The sequence below is a fragment of the Rhamphochromis longiceps genome, linkage group LG7, assembly GCF_057381845.1.
Source record: "Rhamphochromis longiceps isolate RC_006_pf linkage group LG7, R_longiceps_female_GT1.1, whole genome shotgun sequence".
Taxonomy (NCBI): Eukaryota; Metazoa; Chordata; class Actinopteri; order Cichliformes; family Cichlidae; genus Rhamphochromis; species Rhamphochromis longiceps.
Window position 1 is genome coordinate 45,692,974 of NC_140563.1, and position 27,654 is coordinate 45,720,627.

The window sequence follows — 27,654 nt, forward strand, 5'->3', positions numbered from 1 at the left end:
GAGCACCCGTGTGTACACCTGTGAGCATGAACGCGCTTGTTTTTAAAAGGTTCCTTCATGTAATGATCTGCTAGCTAACTCTTTCCCACCTTACATTGCAAGTGTTCCATATTCTGCCCACGAATGCACATACCATAGCTTTAAGGAGTGCATTAATCCTTTTTGTTCAATTTATAGCCATGGCTGAATTTTTGACTGACAGTAGCCTCTAGTTTTTTACTGTGAGAGCTGTGAAATACAGTGTTTGTTTCTTTTGTCAGCGAACTGGGTCGCAACTTATCACACCTTTGCTTGATTAAATCTGAAAACCTGCCTTGACTCAAGCTCAAGAGATATTTTTCTAGGCATTTTGCCTTTTGTAGTGTATGGTCTCACCCGCCTTGCTACTGAGCAGAAACAATGTTGTGAAAATGTTGTGAAGTTTTGTGAATGAGTCTGTCACTGTACCCACAGCCCATCTGTGCCACAATGGCCACAATCTTCCTCCTTTTGATTCATTGCTTGGGTACAATTGTGTGCATGCCTCCTAAATCCCTCTGTTATCTTCTTTAGCTGTGATGGAAGATTGAGCATCTTCCCTCCTAATCCTCCTTTCTCATAACAGAGCCCCAGTTAGTCAGTCAACCAGGAAACAGGCAATTCAGTCTATCACTGGAATTCGACCAATAAACAACCTTAAACAAGACGAACGCTCTTCTTTTCCGTCTCTCTTCTTCATCCCGTAATCTGGAAAGGTGATCCTAGCAGCCGTCACCCCCACTGGGCCTATAACCTGATGTACAGATAAAACCCGAGGCCTAGGGAGCTGTCACTCCTCAGTTGATGTGTCAACGACTGTGCTACCTCGTAAAGTGCACATGCATGACTGAGGTTGAATGGGTCTCATTTTATTGCATTCACCCCTCTGCCTGTGAAGCGTTTGTGCAAGAAAAGGGGGCTGCTGATTGAAGGGAAAACAGGCCTTTGAGAAATGGGAAATGACAATGTTATTACCTGCTAATGTTTTTTGTTCATGCTGTGTATCATTTTTTAATATATACCTGTTATCCCCTTCCCCCAACCATCCACTTTGGGTTATTTAGACCAAAATACTGAATTTTGCTCTACAAGGGCCCAATATCCACTTACAAGGACATTATACTGCTACTGTTCTATCAAAATTTTAAACGGATATACTCATATGTGGCTCTTATTTTTCTTAAAAACAAAAATAAGGTAAAAAAAAAATCTGGTAATTTTTTGTTTTTACATTCATTGGGCCCCAATATGCCCAAATATCAAAGAGAAATTAAAAATGCATGCAGTGGAAGAGTTCGGGTCTTAGGAGGTTAAAACTAAAATGAACCCCTTTAGATAGCCCTCAGTTTCCCACAAGCATCTTACTCCCGACAAGTGACTGTGTGCAGTCTTTCCCCATCACTTACGCTCTGCTCAGCACTGGTGGGCTCCAGCCTCTCTGCTCTATCCCTCTGACAGCCAGCAATGCCATGTTTTGGAAAGAGTTTCTTATGATAAATACCATTCCAGGTTTTGTGTGGTACATGAAAGGTCATGTTGTCTTTGTTGGCTTGACACTCGCCCACAGTCTCCTGTAAACAGAATTGAGATGTCTGTGTGAGGCAGCAGGTGGACCAATATGTCACTGAGTTTGTGGCTATCGCTCTTTATCCCTCACTCACACACATACACATGGAAATCTGCTGTGTAAACAGCTTACTGTACAGTGCAGAAGCCTCCAGTTTGCATTGGAAAATATGATTTTATACATGTGGCCTTTGCACTTTTTTCCCAGCAGGATTTTTTCTTTTCTGTGATTTAACAGCTTTCATGTTATGTGGATTTAAACACAACTATGCATCAGAGTTTTATTTGACCCTTGCAGGTTTTCACTCAAACCATATGTCTTCAGCTGGCATTTGTATCACATTGTTAGACTTATCCAAACACAGTTGAGTGTGTGTGTCTGTGATTTTGTAGCCGGCCACAGTGGAATCCTTCCCTGGCTGTTAGTAGCAGCCCTGCCTGTATGTTTATACTCCCCTGCTGACCCCGTGACCCAGAGGTCAAGATACCCACTAAAGCAGGCAGTGGGTTCACAGACACATTTGGATGAACCGTGTCTGTCACGAATGTTGGTGGGAGCATGTGAGGTGCTGGCATGTCGATGTGTACTAACACCCTTCCAATAAATAAATGTGGGAGGTGAAGTCTGTCTCATCACTGGTGGGCACCTGAGTTAGTGTTGTTATCATTTTTTGCCATCTTTGCTTTATCAGTCTGAGATGATGCAGAGCTAGATTAAGGAGAAAGGCAGATAAAAGCATCATTTAAACTCTATATTTATTTGCAATGTACAAAAATGTAAGTATTAAAACTGCATTTTTGTTGCATTTTTTTTTAGATGAATGCTCATTCTGAATTTTAAGCTAGCAACATTTGTCATTATGCAGTTTTAGTGGATAAATCAATCAATAAATAGGTTTATCCTCTGTATGACAGCATATGTAGCTTCAAAGCATGAATAGATCGTACAGCATTAATGGTGCCTTCGCAGAAAGTTTCAAGCTCATTTTTGGTTTCGATCCAGGAAAGAACTGTAAAGTGTTACACAGACTGACCTGTATCCATGAGGGCTTATTGTTTTACTCTCATTTTATGATGTTTTGGAATGAAATCTCTCATTTGTATTTTACGACGGGTCTGCATTCAAACCCCCACTCTCAGTGCTCCAGGTTGTGTAATGTGTTCAGCAGATGTAGGAAAGAGAATCAGGACTTCATGGACGCTTCAGACGTACCTGTCAGACTGATCTACTGTTTTGCTCTTCGCAAAACTTCTCACCCTGCGTCACAGAGCTGCCTGACCTAAAGTTTCACGAAATGACGGGGGACACCGTATCGCCACAGTTCTGATTTATTATGGTGGATGCAGGTGTTAAAGAACAAATATGTTGTGAGAGACGGACGTTTTTTGAGTGATTCATGACAACCGGGTTAGGATAAATGAAATGATCTGTCTGTTCACAGCACTGTGCGCACATGGGACCTCAATTCAGAGAAGAAGCACAAGTCTGTGTTCAAGCCTCGCTCCTTCCAGGGTAAGAAGGTCATCCCCACATGCTGCACCTACAGCCGCGACGGGAAGCTCATCGCAGCGGGCTGCCAAGATGGCACCATCCAGATCTGGGACAGAAACCTCAGTGTGAGTTTTAAAACACAAACGCATGCCAGCCGCCGGCAATGTGCAGTGGATTGTAAACAATGGATGTCTGTTTTCTTATGGGCTCAAGTACAGAGTCATGAGACTCAGGTCACAGGCCAGAGAGGTCAGAGGTCGGCAAATCGCTAAGCCCAAAGAATTTAAAATGCTTTTGTCTAAACTGGAAGTAGCCCAGTCTGAAGTATTGATGTGATCAAATATTTGATCTGATGTTGATACTGGGGGAAAGCCAGCACATGTTATGACCCCCCTAGAGCCTCTCCCCTAGCATGGCTTGAAAGAGCTACTTATGTAACAGAATTAACTGATGGTTAATGATTGAGGTGAGTTACATGAAAGTTGCTGGGAGGCCCAATCACAATTTCCCCCTGCACATTTTCCATTTAATTAGGTAATTAGGAAATTAAGTGATCAAAGTGTACATTCCTTTCCTCAAGATTCACATCGTTGAGGTAATAGTTGATCTTGGCTTCTGGCAAGCAGTGCACTCACTTATTTGGCTCTTTTCATTTGAGTTATTTGACAAATCAACACTGTTGATAAAAATGACTTCCATTCAGGGTTGAGAAAGCATGACGTCCATCAGATCTTTTGGGTGACTCGAAAGTTTTTTTCACTGATTCTTACTCCGTAACACATTCTTCAATGTCTTCTTACTAATTTGCTTCATCTTTTCTCCTTCATGACTGTCGCAGTGATGTGATGTCATTGCCTGGGCTCCAAATGCTGCTGTTTCCTGTTTATTGGCGACAAGGCATATCTGACAGTTTATTGTTCTTCTCATTAGTCACACAAAACATTTACCCCCATGAATGGATGGCAAGATGAGAAAGGGAAAAAGAGTTTAGTGGACCTACAGCAATCAATTTAGCAGGCATCATTGCATTCTGGGAGATTATAGGCTGATATTTTGTCATCAGAGAGTCCTTAAACGCTGAAAACGTAGATTTTAGGATTGAACATAAAATTGAATAAGGATTATTCATTATGCTTCTATTAAACATATACACTGCTTAATAGAAGCCAGTTTAAGGACAGTTTTTGACTATTTGTCAGTATAAGTCTAATTTTAACTATCTGAAGAATAATAAGTTATTTTTCAGTACATTTGTTCTCTAATTCTTTTTGTTCCACTTCATATCCTTTCATCTGTTCAGCTCTATCTGTGGTCAGGGGTGAATGCTTTTGTTATTTTGTGTGAGAACAGAAATAGTAATAGTAAGCTGTAGTGAGTGAGTTGGAACAGACTCATTGGGCATAAAAGCTTATCCAGATTAGGGAAATGGGAAGTAGTCGTCATGTTAATTAATCCAACAACCGGCTTCATAATCAAATACAGTGTAGTTTGTATGATTTTTTTTTTTTTTTTGTGTGGCTCTAACGGCTTTCCTATTGTAAGTCTTTGCTTCTATGAACCCCACTTTATATAGACTCCCTTCTCTGCTCCAGTCACCCATCATCCCACCCCTGTGCTGCTCACAGCAGCATGCTTTTTGCAATTGGGTTAAAGCTCTCAAAATTTATTACCCCTCCTTCTCCAAGCTAAATATTTACCCTGCGTCCCATAGCAGCTTACAATAGTCATGGCTGTTTCCTGACCACTGGAGCCTGTCCTCTCTGAATGGCTCAAGAATTTAGTTGGTGCCCTCTGCCCTAATCAGCAACCTGTGCTGCTGACTCGAATTTAGCCACAAGCCTAAAAAGGAGTTGACCTCCCGATGCTTTTATTGCTGCTCCCTCCCCCCGCTTTTAAATGAGGCCTATCTGCTGTTGTATTGCCACTATTACTCATGGCAAGAATATGCAGGCAGATCAATCATGATCAATCTCATACATGACCTTGATCTATGGCTCAGTCTGAAGAGAAGCTATTGAGAGTGACACATCGCGCTCTTGAACCCTGACATGAGTTGATTGATCCTGCGATGGGAGTCAAGTAGGTCTCGTTCGGTGCACTGCCACAGAGGGTGATTGCATGTTCATTCCCTGACCAAAGGGGTCGGTGCCAGGATTGCAAGACTGCATTTAAATGGTTGCCAGGTAATGTGCACTTTGTGATACTGGGTGCATTGATGGTCCAGGTTTTTTGCTCCAAAACATTACCACAGAGACCTGAGGAATGTTATGGCGTCATAGGTGAACTTACATGCTTCCAGACTTCAAAGTGGGACCCCAAAAGAGGTGGTTTTGAAAAACTACACAGTGCAGAGTATTACGGTTAGGTGGTGAATCAGATATGCAAGCAAAAAGAAAAAAAATCTGCCACACTTTCAAGCTTTTGAATAAGAGCAATCAGTAAGTGTTAAGCTGGTCCTGCTGTGTCTTACTTTGATCTTATATTACTCTTGATATAAAAGTAATTAAGAGTCCAGACTCAATTTCATTCCATTAATCACTCTTATAACACTGCTTTTTCTGTCTAGAAGTGGATTTCGGTTTGGTAAGTGTAGGAGTTGAACATAGCTGAAATTAGTTTTCCACTTGATCTGAAATAGAGATATTAATTGAAAAGAAAGATATTCAGAGGTAGTTCATTATTGACTTCATTATTACATGTGTGAGAACATTGACTTACTTAATGATTAGTAAGTCAAGGTTTTTGTCTTGCCAGAGACATCAAATATACCGATGAGATCCTCAAACTAGGAAAAGACCTTTAAAAATTCATAGCATAGATCAGGTTTTTGTTTGGGAAGTTAAACAAGCAGCATTAATCTTGACAACAGATTTTGAGGTTGTTTTAGTCATAGTTTGTTTTTTTATTAAAATGCCATTTAGTTTTATTCATAATTTAAGCATCTGAATTGTTTCATTTTATTAGACTAAATGTCATAAGATTACAGTAGACTAAATCTAAAGTTGATTCAGTTGACCAAAATATAGAGTGTAAACTTTTTTACCTGTGAGACCTGCTTCGTGTGAAATGTGTCCCTATGTCCACCCGTCTCTTCCTCCAAAGCGTTAACATTTTGCTGAGTTTTCATTAGAAACAAGGAGTACAGTAAATAGTTGTACCGTTTCCTGGGGACAGATTAAATGTGCTCATCTAACCTTACCATAGAAGGACATCACTTCTGATTGGATCACTTCCAAATGCGTCCCACCTTTCTACACAATTTAATTAGTTTCGATTGGATCTCGTCTCTCCAGCATGCCTCTCGTTTTTGCTCGTTGATGAAAGTGTTAACACCTTTCATCAGCTTTTTTTAACTTGTGCATTAGCTTTTGTTTAGTTATCGTCTTGCTTTCACCAGGAAAAAAAATTGTCATTAATAAAACTGTGATGAAAAGTATTGGTCAACGAAATTAGCACTGATTACAAGGGAAGCTATTAAAATGCCACTGAATAGCTTACTGCCATGAACCTCTCAGTGCAGGGTCCTCTAGAAGTTTGATTAACGCACCTTCAGAACATAGTATTTTCACTGTAAAGTAGTAAATCCAGTGGGTGCTCAAAGATAAATTAGGAAAGGCGATCAGAACCTCTTAAAGTCAACTCATGTTTCTAAATGATCTAGGATTTGACAACACGTGAGAGCATCTAAAAATGAATAAATCCACCAAGCACTCTAGAGACATCATAATCATAAACATTTATGACATCTTAGTCATATCTTAGTCCCGTCATTTTGACTTGCTCATTGTTTTTCTCATTGCCACACACTTTGATTCTCTGTCTGACTATGCTGTATATGGGACTTCTCATAGGCGGTGTATCGACGATTAGACATGTCTGAAAAGTGAAACCACTGTGGTAGCGCCTTAAACCTGCATTCTTTCTAATACCCAGCAGGAGGCAACTCTTCTAACTGAAAAAAAGAAATCCCCATTATAGAGAAGCCTATAGCTTATTTTGTTCTCTGAATTTATGACCCTAGTGTCACTCGCTTTTAGATTACTGTCAGATCCACCCGTTGCTCATCACGTAAGTTTTCAAAACATCAAGACTATCTCTGTCTTATACATACAGTCTAGGTCCACTAAAAGATGTTAGAGAAGTGGAAAGCAATGCCAACGCTTTCATTGTTGTGTCCTTTTTTGACCTTGAAGGGACTTGGAAGAAAAGAGAAGCATGTGCAAAATATTCCTGCCATCTATAGCCTTTTGTAACTGAGACATAGAGGAATACAGTTACTTTACCATAGCGAACATTTGGATTATCTAGAACCTCTTCGCCACCACCACTTGTTGATTTCCATGAAAGATCAGAGCAGCTGTTAGGACTGTGGTTTGGCCACTCGATCCTCAGGGAGTAACAGAGGTCAGAATGAGATGTGAAACTAACTGAACACTGTTCATCAAGTCTTTCAGGTGTGCTGTTGTAAAAGTATGAAAGGAGCTGAGATAAAGAGCCCTGCAGTATTTATGTAATGCTCTGATAGCGTGATTTGGAACAGTTGGCGCTGCGGTAGATTGTTATCATAGTCTGCTCAGGATGAAACCCAATGCTGTGTTCCTTCAGCTATGTATCAGCTCGTGCTGCCGAATGTGTGCGCGCATACGTGCATGCATATATGGAAGACTTTCATAATTTACTGGATGCTGTTTATAAAAATACGCACATTAGCTTTCTGAAAAAAATCTTAATCATTTAGCTTCGTGCCTGCTGGCTGGAGAAGAGGCTATAGCTTACAGAGGATGTCACAAGGCACGAGTGAAGTTTCAAACAGTGTACGAGAATCTGGTTTCACAGGCCGGCTGTGTAGATTAGCACAGGAAGCAAACGCAATGGCATCTGCTAATGCCAGCCAACATCAGGACAGTAAATAAATACTCAAGCTTTCACAACAGCAGTATATGATCTAGAAATAGCTGACGGGGGTGTATGTTTGCAGTATGCATCTAGAACAACCACAAACTACGTATTAAAGGTGCTGCTTTCCCCCAGTTTCTGTATAAACTATTTATGAAAAAAAAAACCTCTGTCTTATATTTACACCCATTTAGCATCTTTTTCTCAGTTTTTTCCTTTTCATTTTTTGATAATTTACTCCAGATTCAGGCAAGGGTTTTCCTATCTGCTGTCTGGTTGTTTGTTTGGATGACAAAAGGAAGTGCTGAAACGTATTTTCAGTTCAAAGAAAACACACAGACAAAAGTATAATGTAACAAAAGGACATGAAAGGGGTCAAAACACAGCATGTGCTTACAGCAGATGGTGTTCATCTTAGAAAGAAAGATGTCAGATGAAAAGAAGAAGAAAAACCACATCGCGGAGTGATTCATCACAGGTTGAACAAGTACTCATAACTTTTCTTATTAGTCGAGCTGACGAAAACTGCGGCTGTGCATTTTGAGGTCACGGAACAGGTTGATTCAGATGGGAAAAAAGCACATCTGTGCAGTTCTTTCGTGGAGTTATGTAAAGAAGATTTCATCACCTTCCCCTCGCTGAATATTTATGTTGTAATATTTACATGTTTGATGCCATTTGTTCTCACCCTGAGACTGCACCGCTTATGCACATTTTCCTGCAAACCCCTAAAAGGAGCCTCAGTTCATATCTGCTCCGCTGGCTAATTTCATGGTGTGCAACTGAGCAACATGCTAAGACAAGATAATTACAAGAAAACGGTTCATGAGCAAAAGCCTCCTGTTCACAGTGTCCTGACTCCACCCAGTTGGTGGTTACCATCCATAGAATGGGTGCAGAGTTACATGAATGCATGTTTGGATACGCCCCTATTGCCCATTTGCAAAGCTCAGTAGTCACAATGGTCATTGCAAGTGATTGCAGGATTAAAATGGGGTCTTCCAAGGGCTACGCATATTATATGTTATGTTTTATCTGCTACTTATTAGCACTGAAATAGCTTGCATAAGATTAAAAAAAATCCAGTTTCTGTATTAAATTGACCTCTTGGCTTCGCACTTTCCACCAAGTCAATTTTGGTGCAGTAAAAAATGAATAGGCAGATATTTGTAAGATAATTGTGGAGAAAAATGGAAATAAGTCAGAGGCAATCTATGAGTAAAATGATGATGGGGAGCAGAAAATTATTCCAGGAGAGACTACAGAGACTAAATGGCCGAGGCCTGAAGAAGTGTAATCCACGTTATCTACAGTCCAAGGTAACAGTGTTATCTGTCTCGTGCAAGTTAATAACTTCCCTCCACTTACTTTGGAAGTGAAGTATGGCCTCGTTTCCTTCTGTTATCGCCAGGGCACATCACTCATTCACCTCACGCTCCACTCTCTCCTGCAGTTTTTGCCAGCTTTTCTCTATATTTCTGCCTTATCTGTCTTCCACACTGTGTGCTTCAAATTCCTTATCCGTCTCTTTTTTTTGGTCTAAAGCCTGCGTTTCTGCAATTCTCTTTCCACTGATTTATTTGCATTCCGTTTGGGATTAATGAAAGTGGAGCTATATAAACCAAGGTTATGTTTGTTTGAGTGTTAGCAAGCCTACTTCCCAGACTGTTGCTTCATCAGCGCCTATTAATGATCGATCTTTGAAATCTGACTGTTCTCAGGTAAAAGGCGCTGGGAAGTAAACGGGAGGAAGCAGAGAGAAGGGATGGTTACTAGGGGCAAGCATTCTGGATATCCCCATTCTGGATATCCCCATGAGCTCTTGGATTGCCTAGTTGATTGATTTGGAAAATTATTAGATGAATCAGCAATGGGAAAAAAAACCTCTAGACGAAAATCTACAATTCTGTTAATCTCTTGCTCTTTTTGCACTCAGGAAGTGCAAGAAATGGTACAGGCGTGTTGGGAACCACTATTTATACAGGGTAGACGTTTGAATTGGCTGGGAATCGTCAGGAATAATCGTTTAAATCTTATTATCTGTCTTTACCCTGCAGACTACAAAGATAAGTCCATTCACTCTGTCTTTTCTCACCTCTATACCATGACCTTGAATGAAATGCCATTTAGCCTTCTTAGCTTTCACTGATACATGCTAGTCATCACAGCCAAGATGAGTAGGATCACGTTCTCATTCTGTATATAGCAACATCCCAAGGAAATGTTCACAAGGGCAGAACTTTACTCACAATTTAGTGAAAACACTGCCTCAAGGTTGTAATTTGCGATGTGCAATTTACCCCTATGTTTTCATTGCAGCTGCTTTTGCCCTGTAGCCTGTTGGGATGCAACTGTACCAGCTCTGTTTTAGAATTGCACATACCCATTTAGCAAAATAACAGTTATTTTCAAAAGTCAACTAATATGCTGATTCAGTAAAAACAAAAATCAAACCCAAAAAAAGTATTCAGTTTACATTCACACGGGACAAAAGAAATCTTCACATTTGAGCATAAAGTACAGTTTCTAAATTCCTGCCAAATAAAAATGATTGACATTTTTCTGTCTTAAACTGGAAAATTATATGACAGGAGGCAGAGGCTATCCCTGTTGCCTCACAGCAAGAAGGTCCTGGGTTTGACTCCAGTCTGAAGTGGACTTTCCCGTGTGGATCTCTTTATGTCTCTGTGGGTTTTCTCCCACAGTCCAAAGACATACATGGGATTAGGTTAATTGATGAGTCTAAACTGACCGCAGGTGTGAACATGGGTGTGATTGGTTGCCTGTCTGTGTGTGACAGATTGACAACCTGTCCAGGGTGTACCCGGCTTCTTACCCAATGGAAAATTATGACTGAATAACAGTTATTATGCTAGTCAGCACTGAGGTATTTAATGATAATGGGTAAAATCGAGGGTAATTACGCTTAAGTTAGAACTATGATAATAAACTTTTTCATTTTAAATGCTTAGTCTTATGCCAACCAGTTACTGGAATCAGCTGTGCATATGCATATAACATATTACCTTGTTTTCCATTAGCTTGAAACTATAACTGTGTGTCATGAGCATTTCATGGAAGTGTGTAATCACTGGCGGTGGCAGAGATGAAGCAGGCTGATCATCCCAGTCTCTTACTGACTAGGATGAGGTGGAGTTGAGGCGGGATGCACAAAGGGCAGAATGACATAAGCGCAATGGCATTTAAAGCACATGTAACAGAGTCTGATTGGCTCGCAGAAGGCAGGCAAGAAAATGATTGGGCCAAAGTGATGACTGCAGAGCTGAGATTGATATAAACAGTTGATTAGCCCGAGCACCCAGGAATACTGGAACCAAACTGAACATAGCTCTCTCTTACTGAACATAAGCTTCTTAAAATGATAAGGATTTAAAAAAAAAAATTATGGCAAAGCATCAACGTGTAAGTAGAAATTAAGGGCTCAGAAACAGAACCTTGTGAAAATCCATATATTAGTGGCACCAGTTCAGTTCAGTTCAGTTTCAGTTTTATTTGTCATATGCAAGTTAGCACAGGGTCAACATTGGAATGAAATGTGTTTGACGAGCAGCAGTCACTCAGCAGCACCAGAGCCCATTAATATTTCACAATTTCTGTGCCAAATTATTTCCTCAAATAATAATAATTAAAAATTGAACAGAACATATATTATTAAATTAATACTTAATAGCCACACTTTGAAGAGTATGAAAAATAATCTTGTCCACTCCACTAGCTGCTACTGTCATCTATGCTTGTTGCACATGTTGTCGAGAAGTGGAATTGTTGATATTGTGCATTGCTAGTTGTTGTTACTGGGTGCCGATTGTGGCAAACCACTCATTCAAAGATGGCTAATATACCAAAGAGTGACCCCTGGCAGTGATAGTGTGTCTTTCGCCTGTTGCAGGCTACTAAACTGTGTGCAGTAAGAGTATTAGAATACCATTTCAGGTAGGAAAAAATCAAAATACCATCTGTCAGGCAGGGACTTAAAAACTTGCCAAGATAAATGTCTGTGGTCTTGCTGAAAAGAGTGGAGAGTATGGTGTCTTGTTGGTATTTCATAGGCTCTAAGAGGGCTTTATAGTTAAATATATAATTTGGTGCTCATAGTGCAAATGGGAACCGTGTGTTGTTTGGAAAACACAGGGAATGAAAAGGTCTTTTTGTTACTACAGCAAGACTAAAATGTCTTGCTACTGAAGCAGAGCAGTGGCAGTTCCATGCAGTGGTTTATCAAGAGGTTGTAATAACTCTTTTTAACACTGATGATTAATATTGACCGAAAAAACGTTGTGTTTATGGAAAAACTACTTATCAAGACTTATCGCATTTTTTTTCTAGCTGTCGCTTTGTCTGTGATGTTTATGTGATAAATATTAACATGTTTAACATTTTTGTCCAGTTCTTTCTATTTGTGTCACTTGCAAAACAAACAGAAGCGAACTGGGATCTTTAGATAGGATCTGTATCATGCAGTTGTAATATACATCATTATGAAACCATAAACCTGCACCATGGCTTGTAGAAAGTGATGTCGCTAATGCGTCGCTTTCTCTTTTTCCGTCTTTCTAGGTTCATACAAAGTTCCACTGTCGGCAAGCCCACACCCCAGGATCAGACACCTCGTGCCTCAGCTTTTCTTATGATGGCACGATGCTTGCTTCACGTGGAGGTAAAAAAAACAGAACATTAAATAAAGTTTTTAAAAAAGCCTTACCCTTATCTGCCAAGCTTAACAGCCACAATTTGAAGTTCTGGTCATCAGTACCCAAGCTAAGAGGGTCTGTTTTAAGGTCAAAGATCACTGTTGGGAAGCAGTGGCTTTTCAGTCTGAGTATACAAATAAGCATGGATCATTAACAGCAACACCCTGCAGACTTAGCTTGGTATGTAATCTGGAGAAGAGATGTCTAGCACAAAGGTAAACTGGAATAACTCTGCATAGGAGACCTCCGCTTCACATTATTCTGTAATGTAAATGAAAAATAACTCATACAGCCTTGTTCTATGTTAAGGAGGATGCGCTGCACTATAGTAAAGTAAATAACCTTCAGGAAAGTTTTGTCTGTGGTGACTCACAATTTACAGTTTGCCTTTTGTCCCCAACTGTTATTTTTTTCCCCCCCTAGGCGATGACACTCTCAAGATGTGGGATATACGCAACTTCAGGAAGCCAGTGAATGGAGTTAGTGGTCTGACCAACTACTTTTCCATGTGAGAGTCTTAACTGTCATCTTAATTATAATCTGCCTGTTTGTTGCTGTAAGTGCTTACATATGCATTATTACCCAATAATGCATGTCTGTAACTTTCCCTGTTAGGACCGACTGCTGTTTTAGCCCAGATGACAAGCTTCTGGTGACGGGGACGTCGGTGAAGAAAGATGAAGGAAATGGGAAGCTTGTTTTCTTTGACCGCATTTCGTTTCAGAGGGTCTACGAAATAGATGTCACCAACGCAGTAAGTTCTGCCTCAAATCCCCAACAACCACAGCAACAAGATGTTTTCCAGCTCGTTGATGTGATATGTTAGTTACAAACAAAACGGTGACCTTGAACACATAACGAGCAGTGGAAAAGATGATGAATACACAATGACACATAATGAAATCAATATGACAGTCATTCCTTCTCAACATAAGTGGTTTGCGCTCAAGCAAAACTGAAGCATTTAAAATGTTTTGAAAACACAACAGCAGTAGTCTAAGGACTCATTTAAAGATCTGTTTAGCCCAATGCATTCCACTGCTTTTTTACGATTTCAGCTTGAAATGTGCGTTGCAGAATTTGAGCTAAACTCAATAAACAACTCTACAAAACTGCCTTAAATTATCATTTGAGCTAAAGAATGACTTTCTGCAGATAAAGAAATGTGGGTTTGGTTTTTTCTTTTTCTCTATCTAATAAGTAGCACAGTTGTCTGGCAGTGACTAGACATTTTCCTCTGTAAATCACTGTGTGTGAGCAGAATTCAACTGTAAACAAAGTATAATATAGCATCATTGAGGTAAGAAAAAAAATCAGAGCTCTATGAGCTGAGTTTTGAAGGAGAATAAAGGCAAGTTAAAGGTAAAAGTGGGGCAATGTGACCTTTCCTTACTGCAATATTCCCACAAACCTATTGGCAGGACAGCTATTGACACTTTTATGCGCACTGCCTTTGAGTTATATTTGAAATTTAATTATCTAAAAACACAATCCACACGTCCCATTCCCACATACAGAGTACTCTGTCAGACACATGAGCATGCTCTGTACTTTTACACTAATCCCGCTTTCTCAGAAATCCATTTGGTGTGGGCAACCAGCCATAGGTGCTGAAATGATTTGCAGAGGTGCTTTCGACAGTAGAAAGCACTTTTTTTGCTGCTTCCTGCTCCTCCGCCTCTTTCTCTCAATCTTCAAACCCTTTTCAGAGATTTAATGGTGTCTATCTATAGACATAACATTGAGTCCTGACTGAAACTAATGCTTTCTAACTCAGTTTCCTCGGCTGAGGCATGCTCCTTCCACATAGGCCATTGAATGAACAAGGAGAGGGGAAAGAGAAAAGACTGTGTGTGTGTGTGTGTGTGTGTGTGTGTGTGTGTGTGTGTGTGTGTGTGTGTGTGTGTGTGTGTGTGTGTGTGTGTGTGTGTGTGTGTGTGTGTGTGTGTGTGTGTGTGTGTGTGTCCTCCAACCCTGCCAGCCAGCTGCTGTTATCTTGCAAAACTTGGCACAGCATTCACACTAAGTGCACACCCCACTGCTCAGCTGCACTAACTGACGGGAGTGGAAAAATGGTCCGTTTTTTAATTAAACCTGAAATTAAACATTATTCATTCCTGTTTTATAATTGCAATTTAGCTGTCTTAAATAAAATGACTGAGTTTAAATCTAAGCTTTCAGGTGTCCATACACTTGGTAACTTTTGTCATATTGCCCATGTTGTCGACACAAAATGAATTCTCTGATTTCTCTGTTGGTTACAATGTTGCCAAAAAAGAACAGCTTGTTTTAACATCGTGGTACCCCCTCACTGTCAACTGATTGACACACCAATACCATGAAGTGTATGTACCAAGATACCTACCAAGTTTTTCGTTATTGTTTATGAAATTCAAAGCCACATTTCTTCTCTGCGTGAGTGGTCTTGCTTTTTTAAAAGTCTTCTGCTCTCTAAATAGCTAGGGCTTTTGATTGGTGACAGTTAGAAGACGACACTCCACAAACCTGACAGGACTAAACACTGACGCGTACACTTGACCTCTGAGTGTAATGATAATGCTGTCATTCAGAAACGGTGGCATTATTAATCTGCAAACACCATAATCCACATATTTTATGTGTAGTTCTCAGTCATTTAGACAAAGCAGTTAAAGTTGTCTTTTATTTAAGTATTTGAAAAGCCTCACAAACACTTACACACTTGTGGTTATAACATTTGCTCTCACTTTAACTATAGGTAGCATTAAAACAAAAGACCTCAGATTCTTTGGGTCAAAGAGTCTGTGCAGAACTTAACAGCCTCCTCCTCCTTTGCATCACTCTGTGGACGTTTGTCTTCTCTTTCCCTTTACTGAAGAGGGTAAACATTTGGAAGTGATTTTTCCATTGGCCTTTCACTTGCTCCACCATCTGCCATTCGAAGAACCTCTGGAAGTGTCAGCTCAGTTTCACTTAAAGGATGGCAAAATACCTCTTCCTGTCTTTTGACACTGTGAGCCGTACAGAAATCCAGTAGATTTCCCACAAAATCCAGCCTAATGCGGCAGAAAAAAAGATTTTAGATTAAGGAATGATGCAGGCTGCAAGTCGTCTTGGCAGTGCTTTTATTTGTGTTAATTGTACTAAATTCCCAAAATTTACAACCCCATTTGCAAAATAGTTTGGACACACTGTGAAATGTAAATGAAAACAGAATGCAATGATACAATCCACCAAAGCCCTATTTTTAAACCAGATAATGGCAACATATCAAATAGTTGCCTAATTTTATTACACTTTTTATTTTTATACCAGCTGCATGTTTCAAAAAAGTCTTAAATAAAGCAAAATAAGAATGAAAGTTGTTTAATGCTAGAACAGCAAAACAGCATTCAGTTAAAAGGGGCTCTGTTTTTACAAGTAAAGATTTTTTCTGTTGGATGGTTTGAGTAGATTTCAATGGATGTCACATTAGAAACATGGCATGGCTTTTTAACAGAAGTCACGGCACGGGCTCGTGGGTGCTTATCATTGAAAAAAGTCTGTCACTGTCTCCACAAATGTGAGTTAAATTTCTACCACACAGACAAAAACCTTAAATGAACAAAAACCAGCAATCCTGTTGTCTTCTTTGGGTCTGACTACTTTGACTGATGTGTTTTCCCTCCAAAAGGAACTTAATCCTGATATGGATTCTGTCTCAATCTGATTTATTTGCTTTTATATGTCCTAAAACCTCTCAGTTTGTTGGCCCACAGGGACACAGAAATAAAGTAAGAAACAAAGAAATGTTTGTGTTAAAGAATCAGAACTTCTTCTAAAACATGATTTAAAAGCGTGGTTGGTTGCAGGAGGAATGATTTATAGACTGTCTAGCTTAGACCATTTTTTTCCTGTGTTGAGTTGATAAACTTCTTCACCCCACCCGCTGACCAACAACACAGCAGTTCAAGTATAAATCGGTCACCCACACCTGCTCGTATCAGTACGTTAATTCGATTTTCTAAAGTAATTTTGATGTGTGAATTTAGTTTTGTGCAGCAGATCAGTTATCTCCAGCATGCACTCGGTGAACCTGATGAATGTGCTATTTACTATGTTTACATCAGCCGTCAGCTCTCGGATGGCTCCAGAATTTAAGTGCAGTCTTTATAAAGTGGCGTACCAAGCAGGCGAGTGAAAGGAAGGGCCACCAATCATTTCTAACTAAACAGTCTACATAACCTCAGACCTGGATTCTGGGGTGCGCTCAGGAGCAGAGGCTGTTTCAGGCTTGTTTGGTAAATATTTCAGACACGCTTAAGCTTATCTTAGTCCATCAGATGGGTCAGAAACCAGGTGAGATCCTGTTTACTAAAAAAGCATCAAGCTTTGGCTGCATTTCAAATGGAGGCTGAACCCTGCAGCACTTATGCACTTTCTGTAAATCTGTGTGTGTGTGCATACTTCTGTGTGCCGATTGTCATTTTATCTATATATGCACATTTGATCCCAACTACATATGTGCACCATAAATACTTTATATAATGACATTTCCTGCTGTGGGAAAATCCATCTGAGGACGTTTGCTGTATGGAACCTTTTTCTTCTGTTATGTCTCTACTGTTGCTGTGTAGTAAATAATATTAATCATGTTTTGATACGTCACTCAAATCACAAATTTAATTCACGTTATTCACGCGGTATTGGCCATATATTATTGATACTCCACAAGCAGAATCACAATGGCAAAGTGCAGACCTCAAGGCCAGTAGTCCACTTTCCAATGATACCTGAGATTGTAAACACAATGATGATGATTGGTTGTGCTTCCATCCATCTATTTCCTGCAACTTAGCTGGACGCAACAGTCTAATGCTGCCATTCTACTAGTAAAAGCAGTGCTTGGTCACTGTGGCACAGCCAAAATTATTGTATCTGTGTGCTGTCTGTGACAACTTCGTGAAAATCGCAAATATGTCTGCTGCAACTCTGTCGTCTACATTCACATTAAACTGAAATCTACACTGGCTATTTGCATTCAAAGTCCAGCCAGAACCTCAGAGAGTACAATTGTAAATTCAGAAACTCCTCAATAAATGGTAATGTACTTGCAGTTTAATTGCAGAATGACATAGGCACCCGGTAACGTTTTTATATAGGAATATGACCAGAATACAACCAGTTGATTTTAGTCCCTTATTGGAAAGAGACTCATCACAGAGTTGTTGAGCTCATCAACGCAGACTACCCAAGGCTGCAATGTTCTGGCACTCTGTGTTTACAAGTTATGCAGATCTTCACCAGTTTGTCTGAAAGTGAGTGCCGTCAGTCCAAGTTGGACTGCATTTGCTTGGAGACAGGTTGCCTCCTATCAGGTGCCCTGTGCATTCACCTTGCAGTCCAAAGTGGTCACCCAAAGACTGAAGATGCTGCAACATCAAACTCTGGGCAAACACAGATTTTTTTTGCCCTCTAGTCTAAAGAAGGTTGCTGTCTTATCTCTGCTTTAGTGTGAGTGAGCCATAAGCATAGATAATATAGACCTCAGTCTCCCTAGGCAACGTGGCTGGGGAGACTCTAGCAACTTAATGGTGACATTGAGGTGTTTCCAAGCTAGCAGAAAGATGAAATCTCTTCAGCATACCCAGAACATTCACAGATGCCCAAACCAATCTCTCCTGGCTTTATTCAGTGTGGAGTATTGGCTGCTCTGCCTTACACCTCTTCTAAATGACTGAGCTCCTAAAAGATAATGTGAGGAATGGTCTAGCATATTTGGGTAAAGATTGGAAAAAATTAGAGATTTTGGTAGAAACTTTAAATTTTGTTGCAAAGTCTAATATAGCAAGAATTAGACATTAAATGGTGCTTTGAATTCTGCTTGATCAGTGCTTCATTTCTGGAAATCGAGCACCTTTTAAAGTAAGATGCATAAATGCATCTCCAAACCTCCAGCGCTGAATAACTGTACAGTGTTTAAAGTGCAGATACCAACATTTAATTTTCTTCTTTCCTTTAGCTACAAAAACAAAACCTCTGAAGTGAGCTGTTCTTCTTTTACAGCTCACTGAAAGTCAGCGGTTCTCTTTACCATACCTTTAAAGGGGACTTTTGACACTTACCTGTGTCCTGTGTTTTCTCTTACCAAGCGTACCTTGGAAGTCAGCACAGAGTTCCAGTCAGGTAGTTTGTGCTATTTGTAGACTTCTTGGAGCGTAGCCCTCTTACTGTGTAGCGGAGTTGCTTAAACTAGCATTCTTCTCTCTTTTTTCCTTCTGCTGCGTTCATTTAACCATTATAACTCAGTCTTTCAGAAGCAGTGCACATTTGGATCCACTCACCAGCAGCCAAACAAGAACTACAACTGACTGTTATGTCTCATTAGTGCCTTATTTCATAATCGGCATATATATTGGCCAAGTGGCTGTTGTTATGTTTATCCATAGTCAGTCTTCGTTATTTTAATCTGATGGAACGTAGAAGCATGTTACTGAAGAACTGACTGATTAAAGTTTCCTCTCTCATAATGTGATGTAATTTTGTGGACTTGAAGTGTAAACAGGGGTTCCTGGAGTATAAACATGCTTCTCTGAATATCTGGAAAGCAGTCTGGACTGGACTGAGCTGTGCTTGGCTGTGGGTTTTTCGGTGGGTGCAGCTGGGATTGGCTCCGCTGACCTAGGTCGTTTTAGGCTGCTCAGGTTTTTATGTTAGATTTGCTCCACTGTTAACACAGTTATTTTCAGAGGTATCAAAAAGCAAATTTTGCTTGGTTGTTGTTGTTTTTTTAACTTGACTAGATAGCTGTTCTGGCCTCTTTGTCACTCATCCTGTTGCATTGGCTTTTCTGAGTGCGTGCTTTGACAGGACCTGTGAAGTGAATGTCTGCATTTCTCTGCATGACTGTCTTTTGTTGCTTTAGCAACTTTGATAGGCCAATTAATTACACATTTAAACTGAAACAAATCCACAGTTTGTGAAATTATAATTCATGCACGCTGGTATGTGTTGGGACACGCATCTATCCCAGACCAAATAGTTTCAGTGCTGGATGAGTGTGTGTGAGACTAGGTGAATGAGCCAGTGTATGTATTGCACATGCATTTGTATTGGAATTATTAACTCAAATTATGCATGTCCCATTGTAAGAAAAGAGTATGCGAGGCGTGTGTTCGGCACGTTCTGTTTCTAGCATTTTTCTAGATCCTCCAATTAATTACAGCTGGCTCATCTGGTTGAGCAGATTAACCCTCGTCTGTCTCATGAGTGACACACCACTGAGCTACTGGCTTGATGGTGCAAATATGTATGAGGCGTGAGTAAAACGAAGCCTGGTTGTGTGATTTTAATTTACCGAAAGCATAGATAGTCTTAATTGTGTGTTTGGAAAATGGGTCAGCGTAAAGCAATTTTATTCTTTCATGCTGTGAAAGAATATCTTGGTTTATAGAACACTTGTAGACTCTTTATAGTTTTCATATCAAAGAGCTAGGCGTGTTTTCCTCTATGTACATTTATGTACAAGTCCTCCCCTGTCTGTTCTTTTGTGTGCATGTACGTGCTTGTGTATGGATGATCACATGTGTGCTATTGAGACGCCGTCCTCTGGTATCCTGGTGGGAAGCTGAACAGCTGGGCGTTAAGCAGCTTTCACTCTCACAGAATCCCAGGACATCCCAGTCATAGTCCTACCTACCCCCATCCAACGCTTCTGTCCCAGACCCCATCAGATTGCCTTCTCTGTTCCATATAAAGACGTACCAAATGTCTGTACAACTACAGGACATACAGACCACAAGCTTATCCACAGATAAAGTGTGTGTTAACAATAGCCCAGAATTAACCACTGAAGGCTGTGATGATCTAATAACGTGTGCAAAGAAAGCAGAGACAACTGCAGGGGGTTTCGAGTTCTCTGCTGTAACTTGCATATCACAGAATGAACAGAGTCTTCGTCATTATGACTACATTTCTTACTCTGCCCCTGTTTTGTCTGTATTTTTCTTTCTCTCTCTCAGACACACACACACAACCAAACCTCTGGATAAATGTGGTCACATTTGCGTATTGGCACTGGGCCATCTGTCACACACAGACTGAGGGATCCAGGCCTCATCCCAACAACCAAATATAGTCAACTAGAGCAGCAGAGCACGCTGGGACTGATCCCCTCTGCATCACAACCAACCTGGGTCGCACACACTCACAATACTCAGGACAATAAAATAGGATTGTTACCTTTGTTGGCTGAGGAGCAAAAATGTGCCTGTAAATCTGGCACCTAAACTGATGCAGACCTCTGTTTGAAAGTATAACCTCCTCACACATACAGCCTTGGGTAACTGTAGAAAAGTGCTTAAGTGACTTATTTTGTTTTTGTCTCTTTTTGCTTGTATTTCAGAGTGTTGTCCGCTGCCTGTGGCACCCCAAACTTAACCAGATAATGGTGGGAACTGGAAATGGGCTGGTTAAGGTGTATTATGACCCCGTTAAAAGTCACAGGTATGTTCGGTTTAGACCTTTTACAGATAAATCTCTCACTTTTGCCTTATCTGAAGTATGTTGTGAAATTCTCAGATGAGACTTATTTAAATAACAAGTAATTCTGATATTTCTAACCATAAATCTGGAGCGCACAGGATCATAAACGTATTCTATGAAATATTTTTAAATAGCACCATGTATAACTCTTTCCAGGGGGGCTAAGCTGTGCGTAGTGAAGAGTAAGCGCAAAGAGAAACATGCAGAGGCTCTTACACAAGACTACATCATCACACGTAAGTTTCTCCACACACAAGTGTAGAAAACAGATTTTCCAAATAATAATGTGTGTGTTATTAATTTTCACCATCCATCCATGTGCTTCTGCTTGTCCAATTCTGGGTCATAGTTGGGCTGGAGTCTATCCCATCCAGGGTGCACCTTGGATGGGCTTGTCCACTCACCTTTTTAATGCAAATCATAAATGTTCATCGGCCACTTTATTAAGTACTGGGTGGGTACTGAGTTGAATTCTTCGTGACATATATTCAACAAGGTGTTGGAAGCATTTCTCAGAGATGTTGGTCCATATTGGCATGGCAGCATCACACAGTGGCTGCAGATTTATCGGCTGCACGTGGACGATGTGAATCTCCCGTTGCATCACATTCTAAAGGTGCTCTGTTGAATTGAGATATGAAGACTGTGGAGGCCATTTGAGTGCAGTGAACTCACATGTTCAAGAAACAATCTGAGCTGATTTGAGGTTTGTGACACACCGTGTTATCTGGCTGGAAGCAGCCAGCAGATGATGGGTACACTGTGGTCATAAAAGGATCGACATAGTCAGCAAAAATACTGAGGTAGGGTGTTGCATTTAAACGATGCACAATCGTGACTAAGGGACCTAAACTTTTCCAAGGTAATATCCCCCTTACCATTGTACCACCACCAGCCTGAGCCTTTGATACCTGGCAGGATGGATCCATGCTTTCTTGTTGGTTAAATCAAATTCTAAGTCGGCTATCTGAATTTAAGAGCATAAATTAAGACTCATCAGACCAGCAACATTTCTCCAATACTCTGTTGTCTAATTGTGATGAGCCTTTGTGCATTGTGGCCTCGGTTTCCTAGCTGGCAGAGCTCACACTGTGGTCTTGTACTGCTTCAAGGCTCGATTGTGTGTTCAGGGTTGCTCTTCTGTATACCTTGGTTGTAAGAAGTGCTTATTGGGGTTATTGTTTCCTTCCTATCAGCTTGAAGTAGTCTGATCAGTCTCTTCCACCTCTGACATCAACAAAGCATTTTCACCCAGAGAACTGGAGCTCACTCAATTTTTTTTTCTTTTTTTCAGACCATTATCTGTAAACCCTAGAAATCGTAGTGTGAAAAAATATAGTAGATCAGTAGTTTCTGAAATACTCAGCTGATTGGATATTTGCATTAATGAGCAGTTGAGGAGATGTAAGTAGCGAAGTGGCCAGTGAGTTTATACCGCTTTTATCATGTCACCCTCAAGTCACAGACGATCTGCTAATCTGCTTCATACAGTAAGGTAGTGGGATTTAAACAGGACAAAAGAAGTATCACCAAAACAATGCCAACCATCTTCGAAATGTGACGTGACAAGCAGAGCATGTTTCTTTTCAGACAGAGAGAACTAAAATGCCAGTCCTGGTTTACATCCGCTCTGGCTTCTCTTTCTGTCTCCCTCTCAGACACACACGCATACACAAATATTCAGACACGCTTTATCTCATGACGGGTGGAGGCTTTGTGAGGAATTAGTGAGTGTTCAGGGTGTTCATTAGCAGATGGAGTTGGGTGTGGAGTATTGAATATAAAGCCGGAGGGGCACTGTGCCACGCGATGGCCATGTGGTCTTCGGTTATGCAGGATCACGCTAGGGACAACCTCCTCTCCCACCCCCGCTGGCGTGATCCGCTGCTGGTCTAACCACACACACAAACACTACCTGTCATGCTGTCATATCACCAACACACGAGGTTGTCATCTGTTGGGTGCGTGCCTCTCACTCCTGTGGCCCCAGACTGAAGTCATAGACCTAGAGGACTGTGACAGCTGCCGACTCGGCGTCGCTGATTGGCTTCTAGGACCCCATTCAAATGCCATTTATTGTTTGGGCTACCTTTTCAAATGCATCATGTGATTTCATTGCCATGCCAACAGGGTGTGAAGTAGACAGGCATTTGACTGCCAAAAGTGGTGAGTGACGCACTTGATGCCCTGGCATTGGAAAATTAGAAGGCACAGGAAGCAAGTGATGGCCCATTGAGAAAAGCGAGGGAATCTGTTAACAGTAACCTTTTTGCTTAATGTAGCATGGCGCAGAAGAATTAACACTGATGGGACGCCTGAATGGAAAATCACTTTATCTAACTCTTTACTAGAGTGTCACCTTGTAACCCCTGAGGATAAGAGCAGCATACACACTTTCTAACACAAACTGGCTTGTTCACACACACAGACACACACACACACACACACCACACACTTTTCAGGGCACCAGTTCACTCATGCACTCATGAGTTTAAGTACTGGAGGCCCTTGTTGTGATGGTGTGCACAAAGGTGTGAAAAGCAGTAGAGTGATTGTCTGAATTGAAACTTGTATTGAATATGCTGGTGTGCATTACAGCAGAAGAAGAACACAATAGGTGGGACGCTGCTGGGGGTCACCTGGGGCCTTGTTTATGAAATATAAGTGGTCAAAATTCTTGAGGGTCGTCCTTGTAGATAATGTTCAATTTCAGAAGGAAGCGCACCAAACCAAATAAAATAAACAATTATAACCTGAGTACTTTTTGGAATAGGAGGTTGTTTTGTTGCACAATGCAGTCATCTAGCTCGTTGCTTGAGATTTGTGAAGCCTCTATATGGACTTGTACATGACTAATGATGTCAGACATTTGTATTTAGCTCAAAAATCAAGCGTGTAAGTCAGTAAAGTTGAACATGTGGTCACCATCTGTGCACCTGGTGTCCTTCTAAGTCTATTTGTTCACCATAAATCCCCACAAATCTATCCAAAAATGTATTTAAATGCAGCTAGTGACATATTTGCACACTGTGTTCTCCATATCTGTGAAGATATTTGACAAACTCTGGTGATTGTTTTATCAGTTAATATAGGCGACATGAAAAACCTGTATATTCAACATTATTTTTGAGGAACGTGATGCATCCTGGCTCAGAGAACAGCTGATATGCTGGTTTGGCGATAAAGTAGATTTTAGATCTAAGGAAATAATTTGTGTACAAGTGCGTGTTTTTGCATGTACGCTGTGTATCTAATGCCAACAGTGCAGTAGGTGAAATCATGAAATGTGTTCATTTTCTTTCTGTTTCTATTTCTGTCTGTACTTTTTAAGGACAATTTCCTCGGTGCCTTGACTACTTATTTGTGTGGCAGTGTTGTGTTGGTCTTAGTTACCTAAGCAACTGATTGTCCTTGTTTACTCTGTGCGTCTCCAGCTCATGCCTTACCCATGTTCAGAGAGGCCCGACAGCGCAGTACACGCAAACAGCTGGAGAAGGACAGACTTGATCCAAAGAAATCCCACAAACCCGAGCCTCCGGTGTCTGGACCAGGTAACATGCTCTTTTCTTCTTCTTTTTTTTCTTTTTTGTTGTTGTTGTTGCCTGTTTTTAAAATTAGTAATGCAAAAACCAAAAAGTTAAGTGAACAAGAAGAAAACGAAAGGACCAAAGGTGATATGAAAAGTGATGTTAAACAAGATTAGATTAATCAGGTTTGGCTGCAATTCAGCGGCTGTTTTTGTTTTGGATGTGAGTCATGTTCATAACTGGACACCTACAAGATTTGGTGCAAGGCAGATGTGCAAACCCGTAATTGTTGGTATTGTTGCTTGGTATTATGCAATCCAGCTGATGTCGAGCTGTAACAGTCTCTCAGAGATTTACTCTTGCCTCATATTTTTTAAAGACGCCTTTTAACACACTTCTACAAAATACTACACCTAAAAATAATAATAGGTACCGTTGTGAGCTGTGTTTCAATATGGCAAAGGGCCAGACAGTGTTTCCTGTATCACAGTATCCAGCTGGCTCACCGTCTCTTCACTACCACTGTTTTTTCACTTAATCCCTCAGCACAATGTCTTTGCAACAATATAATGGTTCCACAGTGGGGATTTTTTTTTTTAGGTTCAAAAGACATGTTTAAGCCATTTGGAAGTTTAGGCCAATCACAACAGGTCTACCTTAAGCTGCACATGAGGCCAATAAAATGTTTTGGATTCAAGGAAATAATTGTTTTTCAATATATACCAAATAGTGTATGAGTCGTTTAACTCTTATAGAGGCTTATAAATAGTAAACACAAACTTTGCTTAAAGATAACAAATAGAAAGAAAAAAAATTAAAAATTTAAAAAATATATATATATATGCGTGTGTGTGTGTGTGTGTGTGTGTGTGTGTGTGTGTGTGTGTGTGTGTGTGTGTGTGTGTGTGTATGTATGTGTGTGTGTAAAATAAATGAAACAAATAAAAGTGTCAATGAGGTTGAGAAAAAGACACAAGTCTAAACTGAACAGTCTGCGAATGAAAAAAGAAGATCCACTTCATGAAAAGGTGGGATGTTTGATAGCAGGTCCTGGGTTTTTAGATTACAGACGAACTTTATATTGTTTGTTTTTTGTGAAAAATGACTTTGGATGACTGCAAGGTAACGTTTGGTGGTTGGCCGGATGCTTACAAGCAATGGAAAGAGGTGCCTCTCAATCCCCAAACAAACCTATGGCCCAGCTTCAGCAGGAAATCCCTACATGTTTTAAGTATGCGTGCATGTGTGTGTATCATATCCTTGATCCTTTAAGTTGTCCTCTCTGGAAAGCAGGAAGTTTCCCCCCCCAAAAGTTCCATTAAGTGCAGTCAAATCCAGCCAACTGCATACGGATGCTGCAGCAAAGAGCCGAGCTTGTATGCGCTGCTTTGTGGAGGGACTAAAAATTAAATATGTGACAACCCGATAATTGAAGAAAGCGTAATGTTCCCATTATGTTTTAAAGTAGTAAGAGAGTCACATCTATATTTTTAAACAGCCATCTGGAACATCCTCTCTCTTAAAGCCTCATGTCACAAACTAGATTTTCTTAAACCTGAAAACAAAGCTAAGTGGAGGTTTGGAAGTCTGCTTTCCTCCCAGATCACATGAATTTAAGTATCGAGAAAGGTTACGCGTTTTTTCCCACTGATGCCAAAAAATTAATTACCTAACCCACAAATTTCATCACTTTCCAACATCTCATTTTGTACTATAGATTAATATGTAGTACATCAATATGAGTAAATAAATCTCACACGTCTGGGATTTTCCTGTGACGCCGTGTGAAGTCGCCAAAGTTTCAAAAATGTAAAATCCCGGTTTTCAGAACTTCAGCTCATTAGCTAGTTAAGAGGTCTAATATCCACTGGTGAGAAAAGGACACTCATCATAGCCTTACATCTGCTGTTTGCCCATTATGATGATCAGCTCATGTTCCTGTCTATTAAGGTGGGGTTAAGTGAATGAGGCCCCAGTAACACGGGCCTAGAGACCGCTCCGCAACCATCCGGGAACGATTGGCAGCAACCTCTTTGTGAACGCTTTGGTTGAGGTGGATTGCTGTGTTTGCACGGACATGCTGATTTACTGCCAACTATTCAAAGTAACACTTTACTGATGTTTAGGATTCGCTGAACTCTTAGAAGATGCACAGTTTCAGTAATTTACATGTAGTTTTGTATGTTCATGAGTCTCAGCTGGATCTAATCCACTAAATGTGTGCACTGACAGGCCGAGGAGGCAGAGTCGCAGCTCACGGTGGCACGTTGTCGTCATTCATTGTGAAGAACATCGCATTAGATAAAACGGACGACAGTAACCCGCGAGAGGCCATCCTGCGTCATGCCAAGGAAGCATCAGAGAACCCTTATTGGATTGCTCCAGCATACACAGAGTAAGAGAAAAATGCATGAATAATTCACACACTGTGTCCATGTGATGGTTCCCGTCCTGCTCACCCACCCACCCTCTCTCATTATCAGACAGTGTAAGATGAGTGTGTCTGCTTTTTAGTACTGCGAGGTGTCACATAGGTAGGTTTCTTCTTACCGGTGTGACACATAAATGTTTAAAAAGCTGTACTGTTTCACGCACTCGAAACTGCAGAGCAGAGAGCAACAGACAGTTTTAGATCACTATCAGGATCTGAGCCAAATCAAACAGTCTGTCTTTCAGACTGCAGGCAAACAAGCTCGAGTTAAATTTAGTATCCTTGTGATACACAGTGTAGTAGGTAAATCAGATGAAGTACGTTAGCCTGGCTGCTCACACAGTGGGCTACTTTTCACCGTTACAGCTCTCTGGGGGTTTAAACATTCAGTTAATGCTTAGAGGTGTTGCAAGCAGCTATAGATTTTTTGTTGCAATTATGCATGTTTATTTGAAAGGTGCAAAAACAAGCACTCAGAGTGAAGAGCTTTTGCATTAAAATACACAACAA

At 40.5% G+C, this 27,654-nt stretch overlaps 1 protein-coding gene across 1 annotated transcript in view; it reads left to right on the forward strand.

Moving 5' to 3' along the window:
* Positions 1 to 27,654, forward strand: part of wdr70 (WD repeat domain 70) — a 44,102-nt gene that overhangs the window by 14,923 nt on the left and 1,525 nt on the right. The window contains exons 10-17 of the mRNA XM_085413887.1: positions 3,027 to 3,201; positions 12,551 to 12,650; positions 13,108 to 13,192; positions 13,300 to 13,438; positions 21,047 to 21,147; positions 21,343 to 21,422; positions 24,621 to 24,737; positions 26,946 to 27,108. Coding sequence (XP_085270013.1) covers positions 3,027 to 3,201; positions 12,551 to 12,650; positions 13,108 to 13,192; positions 13,300 to 13,438; positions 21,047 to 21,147; positions 21,343 to 21,422; positions 24,621 to 24,737; positions 26,946 to 27,108 — 960 coding nt within the window. The remainder of the gene's footprint in view (positions 1 to 3,026; positions 3,202 to 12,550; positions 12,651 to 13,107; positions 13,193 to 13,299; positions 13,439 to 21,046; positions 21,148 to 21,342; positions 21,423 to 24,620; positions 24,738 to 26,945; positions 27,109 to 27,654) is intronic.